Source organism: Dama dama, chromosome 15 (genome assembly GCF_033118175.1).
Source record: "Dama dama isolate Ldn47 chromosome 15, ASM3311817v1, whole genome shotgun sequence".
Classification (NCBI taxonomy): Eukaryota; Metazoa; Chordata; class Mammalia; order Artiodactyla; family Cervidae; genus Dama; species Dama dama.
In genome coordinates, this window is record NC_083695.1 from 58,218,443 (window position 1) to 58,234,811 (window position 16,369).

Here is a 16,369-nt window from a genome sequence, read left to right on the forward strand (position 1 = left end):
TAGAAATTTAAAATAAAAATGTAAAGTAGTGGTTTTTCTGTTTCTTAATGGGATTAATTTCTGTTATGAAGGGAAACTCTCCTTCAGGAACGAGAAATTTTAGAAGAAAATGCTGAATGTCGTTTGGCTATTTTCAAGGATTTGATTGGTAAATGTGATACTCAGGAGGAACCAAAGGATGAAGATCACGCCATGAAAGATGAAACTGAAGTATGTTAACTGAAATATTAAATACATGAACTATAGGTACCAGATTTAGTATATGACATCAGTGATAATTTAATATACTTCAGAATTTAAAAAACAACGTGACTTTAATTATGAGTAAGTGTGCTTTGTTAGGAATGTAAACACAAATAGTTTAAGTATAGCTATTGAACTTAGAAAAAAATACCTTTTACATTTATATCTCAGTTTGATGTGGCTTGAGTCATTGTGTTGTTTGTAGGTAGATTGCTTTTTGTCTGATTATGGGATACCCACTCAGATTTGTTTTAAACTTAAGAATTTTACATGTTGGCTGACAGACCTGTAGGGTCATTTAATTCTCTTCTGATTAAAACAAAAATATTTATATATAGAAAAATCACTCTTGCTTGGCTGAATAACCATTCTCTACTGTTGAGGAAACGTTCTTCTACTGAAGCAGAAATTAATCGCATCTTTCTGGAATGGTTGGTTGTTTTTGTTTTGCTCTGTTTTTTAATTACTCAGTTCAGAGGTGCAGGATGATAATGTCTAGGCTCTTGCCGTCAAACCATCATTCTGTGTCCCTGACATAGTTTGGGATTTAGTCTGAATTGTGAAAATGAGGATTTGTTTCTTCAGCTCAACCAAAAAAGACTCATTATATGACTAAGAGTATACCTGAACTAGATAATTATAATTGTTCTATAAACTCCATAAGACATTGTTCTTATGGAGAAATAATGTCTCATGTTCCATAAAATAAACAATGACTAATGGAGCACATCTTTTTCATAATTGGAGCTACTTCTATGTAAGAAAACATAAACATGTCTATAGTCACCTAATAGAAAAACATAAATAATATGTTTAAAAAATTGTAAGTTGTGCATTTGTTTTCCTATTTATTTTTAAAACATGCTAGATGGTACCACACTGAAGTAGTGAAAGCCACTGTTAACATTAGGCATGTGGTTTTTGCTGTTTTTAGGAAGGACATAATTATGTAGGAATTGAAGATATTATTGATTCTCTTCAAGATGATGTCACTGGTATTAAGAAACAGGCTGAAATTGCTCACTTATATATTGCATCTCTTGCTGACCCCCAGGAAGCTATTGCTTGTTTAGAAATAAAGTTTAATCAAGTTAAAGCTGAATTAGCTAAAACCAAAGAAGAATTAATCAAAACCCAAGAAGAGTTAAAAAAGAGAGAAAGTGGTAAGTGGTTGTATTATATCCCTATGTAGATGTTATAAATTCTTAAAAAGACGGTTGGTAAGTATGAGATTTATGCAGCTTATTTACCAAGTGGTCAGAAAATGAAGGAGGTGACATTTAGTATTTTACCATTTGTATGAGTTTACAGTAATTTATTAGTAAAAATATATTTTTGCTTTTCTTTACTTTAAGACTAATATTACTAGAAAATAGACTTTCAGGAAAAACCAGAACCTAAGTATAGCTTTATCAGCAAGTTAAGAAATCTCATAGGAAATTGTAAAGCTGTAAACTTTGTTCGTTTATATGTGTGTGTGTGTGGTGGTGGGGAACTGGGAGGGGTTGTCACATCTCAGTTTCAAATATTAGATGAAATACTCTGCCCTTTTCTGTGTGAAACAAGATGGGTGGAAAATAGCAGATAAGTGATGCCTCATTATGAAGTGGGTCAGAAAGGTATAAGTTATTTCTCTTCTGACATTATTCCAGAAATTTTCTACTATTGAGCAGATAGCATTCATTTTTGCCCTGGGTTTTGAAAGTGGCTCTTTCAGAAACATTACTCTCTGGTGGTAGAATTTGTAGCTGTTTGTGTGCTTCTAGTGCTGTAAAAATTCTTTTTCCTGAGTATGACAATGAGGTGTCTACTGTAGCAGCTTAAGTTTCATGTTTATTTATCGATTTATTTCTTTAGGTACTTAGATGTTTATTTTTAATATTCTTTTTCAGAATCAGAAATTAATTTAAATTCATTGGTTCAAGAGCTTGAGAAATCTAATAAGGTACTGCTTTTAAGCTTTATTTTATCTTGATAAGGAAATTAATAAGTAAAATAGACAGCATGAATAATTGATGAGTATATAAGTGCCTTCACTCTCATACCTCTTTCCACATATGGTTTCTGGAAAGTTTCTTTGGTCTTTCCAGAAAAGATTTTATTTGTATATGTGTAGATATACGTGTATGTATGTGTGTAACATACATCTATTAAAAAATTTATACAAATAGGATTGTAGTTCTGTGTCTTGCTTTCTTCCCTTAGAAGGCATCTTAGATCTGTATGTGCTGCCAGAGAATCATCTCTATGTCATTCTTTTACCAGGTGCATTGTGTTGAGTAGATTATTTAAATAGTGTTTATCTTGTCTGAAGTTACTGTTTTAAAATTTAGGATATGGCCTGATCAGTGTGCAGCATCAGAATCTGAAAATCTCTAGCACTTTATACCTTCAGATCAGATAATTACTCTAAGTGGTTGTAGATGGATTTGGCCTTGTTAGATCTAAGTATGAAATTGCAGGTATACATAGAGGTGAAGTGAGTTTAAAACTCTAAACTTAATATTTTTCCTGACCTTCTCTGAACTTATATTTGTTCTTCTAAAGAGCTGAATATTTTAACATATGATCAGATATAAATAATTCAAAATCTTGGCATCTAATACCCAGTACTTAAAAAGATAACCAAAATAATGTACTCAATACAAGACATTTTAGCTGTTGTTTAGACAGTTCCTATTCTCCTCCTTTTCTTTTATTTTTTTCTATTTATAAAAATAGCTGCTGCTTGTAAACATACTGTTATATTAAACTATAAAATAGAAGGTACAGTAGTCCCTCATAATGTCTCTCTTACATTGAAAACAAATCCAAACCAACTTGGTTGATAGCTCTTTGAGATTATTTTATGTGTATACACATACACACACATACACACATATATGTATTTTTTATAGAACATTTTCTATGAATTCTTTTAAGTTCTTTAGTTGTTTAAGTCTCAGAACAACCTTATGATGTAGATACTGTTATTTTTTTTTACGTAGGCATTAAATAACTTGCTTGGGGTTCACAACTAGAAAGTAGAGAAGCTAAGATTCAAACCCAGATCATGTGACTTCTGATTCCTCTTACCCATTATGAAATATTGCTTCTCTTTCCTTTTGTATTTAGGCATGTTGATTTTTTAAATGAAAATAAAGTCATGCTATGCATAGTGTATTGCTGTTTTTTTTTTTTGCCTAACCTTAAAATTTGAAGGAATTCTAAAATGTATCATATTTGCATTCTAGTTATCCCCAAAGTCCATTCACTAAACTTTGTTTTTTCCCTTCCCAAAGAAAATAATTATGCAGAATCAAAGAATTCAAGAGTTGATGGATAAAATTGACCAAAAAGAGGATACTATTAACAAGTTTCAGAACCTAAAATTTCATATGGAAAACACATTTAAAGGCAGTGTAAGAATCTAACTTTTATTTGTGTTATAAATTAAATAGAGAGTATGTTTGGTTTGGTTTAAAATAGTTTAAAATAGCTTATACAACTGAGACTAATTCACTAAGAATGTTGACTTGCTTATCTTGGCATTGAATTCAATTCACTATCACGCCAATATGAATTTTTGAGAACTTAAAGGTGGCAGTTTGATCTCCACAAACTAAGCTGGGAATGCTTTGTACATAAGAGGGACAAGACTGTGTAGCCCTTAGAAGTTTAAGCCTCAGCAACTGGATGCGGAGCTCTGGGGTGAAAGAAACTTAGATGTGCTTTGATATCCACAGACCATAAAGATCTCTGTCTCTGTGTAGCCCTACTCTATTGATATATCTGTCTATATCTGTACGTCCATCTCTATGGAACTATAAATGACATTAGGTTTTAGAAGCTTGTTTCTATTTTATACATTTTTGCCAAAGTTCCTATGTTTAATAGCAGGGATATTTTCTTTTAAAAATTACATTATTAACTATAGCATATAAAGCCTTTATGGGCTTGTCAGGGCTCAGCAGTGAAGAATCCGCTTGCCATGCAGGAGGTACGGATTCTCTCCGTGGGTTGGGAAGATCCCCTGCAGAAGGAAATGGCAACCCAGTCCAGTGTGTCTTGCCTGATGAATCCCATGGACAGAGGAGCCTTGTGGGCTACACTCCATACTGTTGCAAAAGAGTTGGACACAACTCAGTGACTAAAAAACAAACTACAACATTTTAAGGGTTTTTAAGTAGCCTTTCATAAATAGAAACTTAGGTAATTTTATATTTAGGTAGTTTAGGATTGGATGATCAGCCTTTTAGTCGTTTTTTTAATTAAACAGTGGTTTTTGGCTTTCTTTTATATTCATTTTTTATTGCAGGTACCTTAAAATTATTTTTTGACATAATGTTAATAACACAATAGGCTGAGTAAATTAATAGCTAAAATTCTCTGCTTCTGTATGTCTTTTCTCTAACAGAGGCAAGTGTGGTATATAGTAGTTCCCCTTTATCTGCAATTTCAGTTTCTGTGGGTTAACCATGGTCAGAAGGATTAAATGAAAAATGCCTGAAATAATCCATGAGTTTTACATTGTGTGCTGTTCTGAGTAGTATGATGAAATCTTATGCCATATTGCTCCATTCTTCCTGACCCGACTCATCCCTTTGTCTAGCATATCCCTCCTGTTAGTCTTGTTTATCAGATTGTCTGTTGTTGGTATCATAGTGCTGTGTTCGAGTAACGCTGATTTTGCTTAATAATGCCCCCAAAGCAGAAGAGTAGTGATGCTGACAATTTGGATGTGTCATAGAGAAGCTATAAAGTGCTTTGTTTAAAAGTAGAGGTGAAAATTCTCAAGAAGGAAAGAAAAAAATTGTATGCTGAGGTTGCTAAGATCTGTGGTAAGAATGAATCTTCTATTTGTGAAATTGTGAAGAAGGAAAAAGAAAATTTGTGCTAGTTTTGCTGTTACACCTCAAACTGCAAAAGTTATGGCTATAGAGCATAAGTGCTTAAGATGTAAAAAGCATTAAATTTTGTACAAGATAATTTTGAGAGCAACAGAGGCTGAATTCACATAACTTAATATGGTATATTGTTATCATTGTTCTATTTTATTATTGTTAATTTCATTCTGTGCTTAATTAAAAAAAAAAATTATTTGGCTCTGCCAGATCTTAGTTGTGGCATGAGGGATCTTTAGTTGCAGCATGTAGGATCTAGTTTCCTGACCAGGGATCAAACCTGAGTCGCCAGCGCTGGGAGCAGGAAGTCTTAGCCACTGGGCCACCAGGAGGTCCCTGTGCTTCATTTTTAAATTAACCTTTAAGCATGTACTAAACTTTGTAGGCGTGTACAGGAAAAAGCGTAGTGTGTATAGGATTCAATATTTCCATGGTTTCAGGCAACTGCTAGGTCTTATAATGTATTCTCTACAGGTAAGCAGGGACTACTGTATTATAAAATGTTACATTTGACCCTTCTTTGTGTCTTGAGAGTTGAACACTAGTACCCACAACTTTCTCTGTATCATCTCAACATCAGATAGGTTTTTGATTCTACAAGGGTAAATAAGGAACATTCTCTGGAGAAACATAGCTCATCCTCTGTCTAATTTCTTGTAGCAGACCTCTCTTTTGGCATTTATTAGATGCATTATTCACTCCATCTGACTTTTTGTCACTTCCGTTGAATACATTATTGTAAATTAATTAATAACTATATTAACAGTTTAGAATTTATGTTAATATAGTTATCAACAAATTATATTGGTAATATAATTAATAATTATAATTTATAATTATATATTGTTGGATTTTTTTCACATCTGTTATATGTATTATTGTTTAACTTTTCTGAACTGGGAGAAATACCCCTGTAGTAAGGTAGAGAGTTAGGAGGAGAAGCATAGAATGATTTATTTTGTCAAGAAAAACTGAGATTCTGTGTGCCAGGTGCTCTGCTAGATTCTAGGCATTACACAGATTAATAAAAACTACTCCCCTTAACAACTCCCCAGTAAGAGAAAACCAACATAAATGTATTTATAATGAAATGTGCAGTGGTAGTTAGTGTGTACAAGAAGCTGAGAATAGATAGGGTTTGAGAGAATATTTTGTGCAGATGAAAATGATTAAGTTGAATCTTAAATGGCAAGTGAAAGTTTTCTAGTCCAAAGTAGGAGCAGTTGGCAGGTGTGAGGTACAAGAAGATACACTGGCTTTCTAGATAAAAGAATCAGAATGCACAGTCATGGACATATAAGAAGCCTTTCAGTCAGTGTAAGAAAGTGTAAGTTTTAATAATTTGCTCAAGAAGAAAGTTTGAAGCAGGAGAGGTGAATAATGATGCTAGGAGCAGTAGACTGGGGTGAGATAGCGTATGTGTTAGTCGCTTAGTTGTGTCTGACTCTGCGACCCCATGGACCACAGCCCTCCAGGCTTCTCTGTCCATGGGATTGATTCTCCACTCAGGAGTACTGGAGTGGGTTTGACATTTCTTTCTCCAGTGACCCAGGGATCAAACCCGGATCTCCTGCATTGTAGGCAGATTCTTTACCATCTGAGCCACCAGGGAAGCAGAAGGCCTTGAATACTTCATTAAAGCGTTTGGGTTGTATTCTGTAGGCAGCAAGGACTCATTAATTTTAAGGAGAAGAATAGCAAAGTTGATTTTTTATTTTGAGTTGATATTTTTAGAAACTTGGAAGATGGGATTGAGGTGGAACTAGAATGAAGGCTGGGAGACCAACTAGAAAACTCTTGGAAAAGTTCAGGTGATAGTTGATGAGGACTTTGATTTAAGGTAGTTGGGTAGTGGTGGTATGGATTAAGAATTGGAAATTATTTGTGAAATAAAAGGAGATAAAACTTTTTACAACTTAGGGCTTTTGACTTTTTCAAGTAAATGAATTGCTGGACCTCCAGGCTCTTAGCACTTTGAGATGATTATTTGCCACCTGGTTTTGTTCTGAGTGAGTGAGTGAAAGTTGCTCAGTCTATCTTACTTTGCGACCTCATGGACTATATAGTCCATGGAATTCTCCACGTCAGAATACTGGAGTGGGTAGCCGTTCCCCTCTCCAGGGGCTCTTCCCACTCAGGGATCGAACCCAGGTCTTCTGCATTGCAGGTGGATTGTTTACCAGCTGAGCCAGCAGGGAAGCCCAGGAATCCTGGAGTGGATAGCCTATCCCTTCTCCAGGGCATTTTCTGACCCAGGAATTGAACTGGGGTCTCCTGCATTGCCTGTGAATTCTTTACCAGCTGAGCTCCTAGGACTTGATCTGAATTTTAAGTCCAGCCTTAGATTTGTTAAAGGTTAAGAGAAAAACAGAAAACAAACTATAAAAAGAGAAGCCAGAGATAGATCACTCCTAGTGCCTACAACTTTGAAGAAGATTGTTGGAATTTTAGCAGGGGATTATATCTATTTCTGTAGTATATTTGCATATCACATAATGTTAATAATGTTTATGTAAATAATAGTAAAAAAGAAATATAAGCAATATTCCTAATTTAATAATCCTTGCCTTTGAGTAAATTTTTTAGATAGGCTCTAGACTGTTTTATCAACTAACTTAAAACAGTGTGCCAAATTGTTCACATAAATAAACAAATGCAAAGTAAATTAGAACTTAACCTGACTGTGTTGATCAACTGTTGATCTAGGGTCACTGTTCCAAAGAGTCCAGAGCAGACTCTTTTTATGATTAAACGTTTGTTTTGAATGGTTCTTTAGCATCCTTCCTACCAAGAATACTCCAGGCAGAAAATATTCCTTTCGGTAACTGACATTTGTGGAGGATAGATTTTTTTCTTGGTGAAGATTGTATAATTTGAAGAGGAGAAAAATGATTAGGTGATTATAATACATCTGAATGTGGAAGGGGGGACAACTTAAAATTGTCATGGACTGTTTGAAAACTCAGACTTTGTCAGAGGTCTGATTCCTCCATCCCAGGACATTGTCACTTATCAGTGACACCAAGGGACTAATTGTGAAAAAGCATGAAGGTTGTTCTTCATGATATTCTTTGTTTAGGGCTATCTAAAAAGACTGCTTTTTTTTTTTAATCATTACTTTATGACTTAAAATCATTTTAATCTATATCTCTTAACAAAGTGATGATTTTCTAATATAAAATGATGTTTTATTTTCTTGTATAGTTTTACCCACCACCTACCTGCCCCCCACAAATGGATTGCTACGAGTATGTAGGGATTTAATTAATCTCTGCCTTTCCCAAACTTTTAATTACTTTATAAACATGCACTTAATTGCTAAGGTTTCACCCTTCTTTCTGGGTACCTTTCTGCTGTCCTATTAGGGAGGTGTAGTCTTTGCCTTAAAAAATGAAAATTTAAATGCTCTTTTTCATCTAGATAAACTAGGAGCTCAGTTTTAAAGCAGTATGTAGATTGTGTATCTTTGAATATACAAAGGCTAGAAGCTAAGATTAGAACTTTTTCTGGGATTTGTTAAAGTGTAGGACATGGTTACTTTGAGCTTTGGTTGCAAAACAAAATGATTGATGTTTTCTAGTTATTCATGATTACTCAGAATTTTAAGTGAAAGTATAAGGAGCAATTATGTCATAGTGTTTTCCTATTTCTCTTTTTCAAAGCTCATTTTGTTTATGATTTAGAGGTCAGTGTTTTAGGACTTGGTTATCTGCAAATAAGTCTCTAACCCACCTGATCTTCTTAGAAAATATAAAGATGAATTTGTTTTTAGTTTTGCTATCAGGATGAAACTACACACTTCCTTTTTGTTTTTTTGGGGTCCTCCTTAGTGAGTGATTTTACAAGTTAGTTAATATTACTTATTTCATAGAGTCATCAGTTATTTTAGTGTAGGGTGAGACTTAGGAAATAACCTAGAAAATGTCTCAACAAACTTGAAAATACAATTTTTATGATGCAGTATTGAATTTTAATTTATATAGTTCTTATAGCTTTCTATATGTGAACTAATTTTAATTTATTTTACTTTAGGACAATGTTGGTAATTCTTCTTTAATAATAAACAATAAATTGGTTTGTAATGAAACAACTGAAATGTCTAAGGACAGCAAAACTAAAACATATTCAGGAAGAAAAAGATTAAATGAAATTGAACTTCAACAAGATGAACCACCAGCAAAGAAAGGTACTTCTTCAGCTGCTAACACGAGGCCATTGAGAAAGCTAACTCCTAAACCAGTAAACGCAAAAGTTGCAAATAGAAGGAAATTTACTTATCTAAGCAAAAAACCTGAAAAAATCTAAATGTCACTGATTTTTACACTAACATGTTATAAACTATCTAGAGGATGTAGGTATTTAAAGCTGCCTTTATTTTAATGTTTTTAGATGTTATGCTCTTATCAATTTAGCATCACGATAATTCTCTTTATTCCTGTGCCTGTCATAATTGAAAGTCACCTTTTCTGCCAAAATTTCTCCACACTTTTTTTCCTCTTTATTCTTTTTTCATTTGAAGAAAAGGCCATTTGACAGGAAGACTTTGAGCTAAACATTACAAAAGGCAAATGTGGTCAAGTTGTGTTTTCTATGAAACTACTAGAAAAAAAGTGTGTGCTAAGCTTACTCACTTTATGCTGTACCTTCCTGGCTGTGTAGAAGAACATAGCAGCTTTCACTTTGCCTCTAAACTATTCTGTCTTTAGGAAAACTTTTATAATATAGTACAGAGAAGGAAGGCTTTCTAAGAGAACATACATTACTTTAGAAACCTAATTAGCTGCTTCACCTTGAGAAAAATGGATAAATTAAGTCTTGCTTTGTTTATTAGTAAAATAAGTTAAATATACCTGCCTCCCAAGGTTGTTAAGAATAAAAACAATTGGATAATACACCAATATAATAAAAACTTCATAGAACCTCAGTAAAAGTAATGTTTTCAAAAGTAGTTGACTTAAAGGATAATATAGCATTAGCTATATTAATGTAATAATTTATGAGCTAATAGGTTGAAAGTAATACGCATTTGTCGTCGTTCAGTCACTCATTTGTGTCTGACTCTTTGCAACCCCATGCACTGCAGCATGCCAGGCTTCCCTGTCCTTAACTATCTACTGGAGTTTGCTCAAGCTCATGTCCACTGAATTGGTGATGCCGTCCAACCATTTTCTCCTCTATTGCCCACTTCTCTTCCTGCCTTCTATCTTTCCCAGCATCAGGGTCTTTTCCAATGAGTTGGTTCTTCGCATCAGGTGGCCAAAGTATTGGAGCTTCAACATTAGTCCTTCCCATGAATATTCAGGGTTGATTTCCTTTATGATTGACTGGCTTGATCTCATGAGACCAAGAGACTCATGAGAGTTTTCTCCAGCACCACAGTTCAAAAGCATCAATTATTCGGCAGTTAGCCTTCCCTATGGTCCAATTCTCACATCTATACATGACTACTGGAAAAAATCATAGCTTTGACTAGATGGACCTTTGTCTGCAAAATGATGTCTGCTTTTTAATATGCTGTCTAGGTTAGTCATAGCTTTTTTTCTAAGGAGTAAGCGTCTCTTAATTCAGTGGCTTTAGTTACTGTCCACAGTGATTCTGGAGCCCAAGAAAATAAAATCTGTCACTGTTTCCACTTTTTCCCTATTTATTTGCCATGAAGTGATGGAACTGGATGCCATGATCCTAATTTTTTGAAAGTTGAGTTTTAAGCCAGCCTTTTCACTGTCCTCTTTCACCTTCATCAGGAGGCTCTAAAGTTCCTTTTCATTTCTGCCATTAGAGTGGTATCATCTGCATATCTGAAGTTGTTGATATTTCTCCCAGCAATCTTAATTTCATCTTGTGATTCATCCAGTCTGGCATTTTGCATGATTTACTCTGCATATAAGTTAAATAAGCAGAGTGACAATATACAGCCTTGACTTACTCCTTTTTCAATTTGGAATCAGTCTGTTGTTCCATGTCCAGTTCTAACTGTTGCTTCTTCACCTTCTTACAAGTTTCTCAGGAGGCAAGTCAGATGGTCTGGTATTCCCATCTCTTTAAGAATTTTCCACAATTTGTTGCGATCCACACTGTCAAAGGCTTTAGCATAGTCCACGAAGCAGAAGTAGATGTTTTTCTGGAATTCCCTTGCTTTTTCTGTAATTTTCTGTGTTTTCTAAATGTGGCATGAACATCTGGAAATTCTCAGTTCACTTATTGTTGAAGCCTAGCTTGGAGAATTTTGAGCATTACTTTGCTAGTGTGTGAAATGAGTGCAATTGTGCGGTAGTTTGAACATTCTTTGGCACTGCCCTTCTTTGGGATTGGAATGAAAACTGACCTTTTCTAGTCCTGTGGCTATTGCTGAGTTTTCCAAATTTGCTGGCATATTGAGTACAGCACTTTAATAGCATCATCTTTTAGGATTTGAAATAGCTCTGCTGGACTTCCATTACTTCCACTAGCTTTGTTTGTAGTGATGCTTCCCAAGGCCCACTTGACTTCGCACTCCAAGGTGTCTGGCTCTAGGTGAGTAATCACACCATCGTGGTTATCTGGGTCATGAAGATCTTTTTTGTGTAATTTTTCTATATATTCTTGCCACCTCTTCTTAATATCTTCTGTCTCTGTTAGGTCCATACCATTTCTGTCCTTTGTTGTGCCCATCTTTGCATGAAATGTTCCCTTGGTATCTGATTTTCTTGAAGAGATTTCTAGTCTTTCCCACTCTCTTGTTTTCCTCTATTTCTTTGCATTGTTCACTTTGGAAGGTTTTCTTATTTCTCCTTGCTATTGTTTGGAACTGTGCATTCAAGATAGGTATATCTTTCCTTTTCTCCTTTGCCTTTCGCTTCTCTTCTTAGCTATTTGTAAGGCCTCCTCAGACATTTTGCCTTTTGCATTTCTTTTTCTTGGGGATGGTTTTGATCACTGCCTCCTGTACAGTGTATTAACCTCTGTCCTTAGTTCTTTAGGCACTGGAGAAGGGAATGGCAAACCCCTTCAGCATTCTTGCCTTGAGAACCCCATGAACAGTATGAAATGGCAAACTAATATGCATGGTCACTTTCTATTACCCACTGAACGAGTGGTGCCTTAGCTACAGGGGGTATAACCTCTTTATGATTTCCATAGCACTGGTCCTCTGTTTTTTCACCTTGTTTGGGGCCATAGAGTAGTTGAGAATTCAGGGCAGTTGAGAATGTAGGATCTGTAAGATCACTAGGAAGTGGGAGGGTGAGGAGCGAGTGACCCACATGGTGCGGCTCATCCTAAGGGTGACCCATTCATGAAAGAGATGGTTATATAATAATGTGAGTTGTTAGCAATAAATAATTCGGATGTGAGTAGGTTTATAAGTTTAGGTAACAAAATTCATAACCACTGTGGCTATTTCTTAATTATTTGTTGTTAAGAGACTATAAGGACTACATAAGAGATCATATGAAAATTGTAGCTATAATATAACCATTTTCCCCCCTCTACCTACTACTAAAAAATCTCCAGAACAAAATATGTGATTTCTGTACTTACTAGGATAGGACTAGGGGATTGATAGTTACACAGGATTGATGTTTTCTGCTCTTAAAAGGAAATGCAAAGCTATTTCCCTATGAAAGTGAATTTACTTCTTTGCTTCACTGTATCTGTACTTTGGGTAAGCTGATTAACCATGTAAACTTTTCAAGAAATCAGCCTTCAGAATAGTGATAAAGGAGACAAACCAGAAATATGCTACAGTCTGCTCACCTGTGACTTTTCAACCAAAACTAATTTTTGTAGCAAAATATAGGTAAAGCAGTATATGTACAGGTTGGATGTGGTGGAAACATTGAATTAAAGTAACTATCTTTCTTATTGCTATGTTTACTTTTTATAAGTTAATCTATATTAGGCTCACATAGTGTAAAACCTACTTCATCTTTATTGCTAGACTACTAATTTAATTTCTCCCTGACAAGGCTGTTCTGAATATGTTCTATGAATCTTTTGTTATGAAACATAAAATTTTCTAAAAGGGTAATGTGTATATCTGAATATCAGATACAAATCTAATTTCTTGAAGTATCTTATGTAATTATCTAGTTTATTAAAGTATAGTCAGAGAACAACATGAAAAAATGCTTTTTTTGATCACAAAAGCTATATTGCACTTGCTTTAATTTACCTCAAGGTTTAGCGATATGTCTATATAGTATGCGTGACTCAAGTCTCTTCTCTCAGGATATTCAGGATTTATTTGTGAGCTCTGAATTTCTGATTATCATTTTCAACTTGCTTACATCCCATCTCTCCTGATAAAGGGTTCAGACATTTTTATAACTTGTCTTAAAGGGAAGAAGGATTAGTCATTTCCGCTGGTGAAGTTTCACTGATGAAGTCATAGGTGTGAAAACTGTGTCATAAGTACAAAATTACTTAAAGGGGAAGTAGAACAGAAGTGTGAATCAGTGGGAAAGAAAGTTATTCCACTTTGGGATGACTTGGCTACAGTTTTGTAAAATGTTAGGAGACAGTCTGATAAAAAATAATGCATTGGTTGAAGATTATTTTTAAAAATTCGTTAGAATAAATGGGCAAATTTGTTATAAAAGTAAATAAGACTGAATCTCTAAGTTTCCAAAGTAGCTGGAATCCTTAGAATAAACTGAGAATTTGAAGGAGCTAAATTATGAAAATGTAACTACAAACATAGGAAAATCTTCAAAAATCAACTCATTAGCTTTTCAGAAACCAGGCTATAGAGCAGGAGTAATGCCATGATTTTCCTCTCCTTTTTGAGGCAGAAGAGACAATGTAATTATAGGTATTAAAACGTTATCCAGTGTGCTTTTAGTTAGTATGTTAAAGAAATCTTGGAATCCTTTTATGGGATTACATAATTACTGCTGCCCAAGAGCATTTAAACTATTGCATGAAGGAAAAGAATATGGATTGTATTTAAAAAATGAAAACTTAACAAATAAAACTTGTTTTCACAAGTATACTACTGAATGTAAAAATGGATAAATTCTTGGAGTGGCAAGATGATGTTCCCACATTATATAGTGAGTTTTGGGGTGAGGGGATACTCTAACTGGGGACATCAGTATATTGAGAGGACTGGGATTTTTTCCCCCCCAGTCCTATTGAGGTATAATTGAGAAATAATATTGTAATATATTTAAAATGTTTAACATGATTTGATATACATTGTGAAAAGTTTCCCACCATGTTAATGAATTAATACATCCATCATCTCGTGTATTCACCTACTTTCCCCCTCTTTTTCTTTTTTGGTGAGAACACTCAAGTTATACACCCCAAGCAAATTTCAGTTATACAGTACATTCTTATCAATTATAGTCACCATGTTATAGTTAGATCCTATGACCTATTCATCTTCAACTGAAAAATTATACCGTTTTACAAGCCTCTCCCTGTTTACATCAACCACCATTCTACTCTTTGTTTCTATGAGTTAGATCTTTTTTTTTTCCTTGTATTGATACCGTACAGTATTTGTCTTCCTATGTGTAGTTTATTTCACAAAATGAACCCTCCAGGTTCACCTATGTTGGAGATGGCAAGATTTCATTCTTCTTTAGGTTGAGTAATTATATTCCATTGTATACATACTTATACCCCTTTTTAAAAAATCCATTCACCCATCCATTGACACTTGGGTTTTTTTCCAATGTCCTGGCTATTGTAAAAAATGTTGCAGTGAACATAGGGCATGAACTTGCATGAACTTTGAATAGTGCTTTCATTTCCTTTCGATGTATACTCAGAAATGGGGTTGTTAGATCACATGATAGTTCGATTTTTAATTTTTTGGGAAACCTCCGTACTGGTTTTCTACTGCCTATACTACTTAATATCCCCATCAACAGTGAGCAGATTTCCTCTTTGTTCTCATTCTTCTCAACATTTGTTATCTCTTATCTTTTTGATGATAGACATCCTAACAAGTGTTAGGTGATAATCTTACTGTACTTTGGATTTCCTTTTCCCTGATAATTAGTGATATTGAACACCTTTTCCCGTACCTATTGATTATTTGTATGTCTTTTTGGAAAAATATCTATTTGGCTTCTCTGCCAATTTTTTAATTGAATTGCTTGAGTTTTTGGCTGTTGAGTTGGGTGAGTTTCCTATATATTTTGGACATTAATTCCTTGTCCTACCGGACAACTGGTTTGCAGATATTTTCTTCTATTCCACAGGTTGCCTTTTCATTTTGTTGACTGATTCTTGTGCTGTGCATACTGTTTGTATGTAGGATTGTATTAATTTTAAAGAACTTTTTATGATCTTAAAGATGCCTTCTTAATTGAACAGATTCGTTAGATTGGGTACTAACGTCTCTCATCTAGATGCCCAAGAGCCTGCCATAGCAGGGGGAAAAATTTAAGGGCTTGAATCTCATTGCTGTGTGAGATTTGATATTTATCTCTTACGGAACAATTACATGTAGCCGGGCTGCCAGATAGGGGCTTTGTAATGAAGCAGACTATGTTTAGATCCCAAATGTATTACAGGGGTGACAGATAAGTGCCTGGATCATTGTGTATGTACGCTCAAAGTGTTTGCATGTACAATACATTCCAGATTTACCAAATCAGTATGTTTGATATTTGCTTGGAATCTACATTCTGAGCTCTCTTGCTCACTCTCTAAAACTAGAGAATCACTATTGTAAAAAAGATACAGTAAAGATAAAACCTTAAAATTTAAAACATAAAATTACACCACAGTAACTGCGTTAATATAACTGGGGCATGTTAGATTATAAATTTGCATGTATCTAGAACCGGAGTAGGTGACTGATTACAAAAATTGTGTTTTTCTGATCCAGTGATATGTCTTAGAGATAGAAAAGGAGAACATAAGCAACATAGCTAAATGTCAAAAATAATTCATGTAGGATTATTGTTCAAGTATGTAAAGATGCATTAGACACAGAGTCTTCTGTCAGGAAATTTGGAATATAATAGATGAGAGCAACAAGTATATATAGTATTTCAATATAATATGATGTACTCCGATTCATAGGATAATATGGTGACACTTACTAAAAAGACAACTATAAAATATACCTTTTAAAGATTCTTTGGACAGTTACCAACTGAAAGTAATAGATTTTTTTGGAGAATTTCAGTCCACTTCTTCCTTATGACTGCCTTCTGCATTTATGGATTTCATATTGTACCTGGCACCTCTAAGCAGGAATTTGATTCTTAATGTGCTTAGTCAGACTGCCAAATAAAAATATA

General features: G+C 34.4%; 1 protein-coding gene across 11 annotated transcripts in view; it reads left to right on the forward strand.

The window, feature by feature from the left end:
* Positions 1–16,369, forward strand: part of KIF20B (kinesin family member 20B) — a 78,385-nt gene that overhangs the window by 27,296 nt on the left and 34,720 nt on the right. For 7 of the 11 annotated variants that reach the window (XM_061162145.1, XM_061162144.1, XM_061162150.1 and 4 more), the window contains exons 15-19: positions 72–210; positions 1,178–1,406; positions 2,136–2,188; positions 3,525–3,644; positions 9,159–9,312. In XM_061162145.1, the coding sequence (XP_061018128.1) occupies positions 72–210; positions 1,178–1,406; positions 2,136–2,188; positions 3,525–3,644; positions 9,159–9,312 (695 nt within the window). The remainder of the gene's footprint in view (positions 1–71; positions 211–1,177; positions 1,407–2,135; positions 2,189–3,524; positions 3,645–9,158; positions 9,313–16,369) is intronic. The other 4 variants (XM_061162152.1, XM_061162154.1, XM_061162153.1 and 1 more) reach the window with 3 other exon arrangements.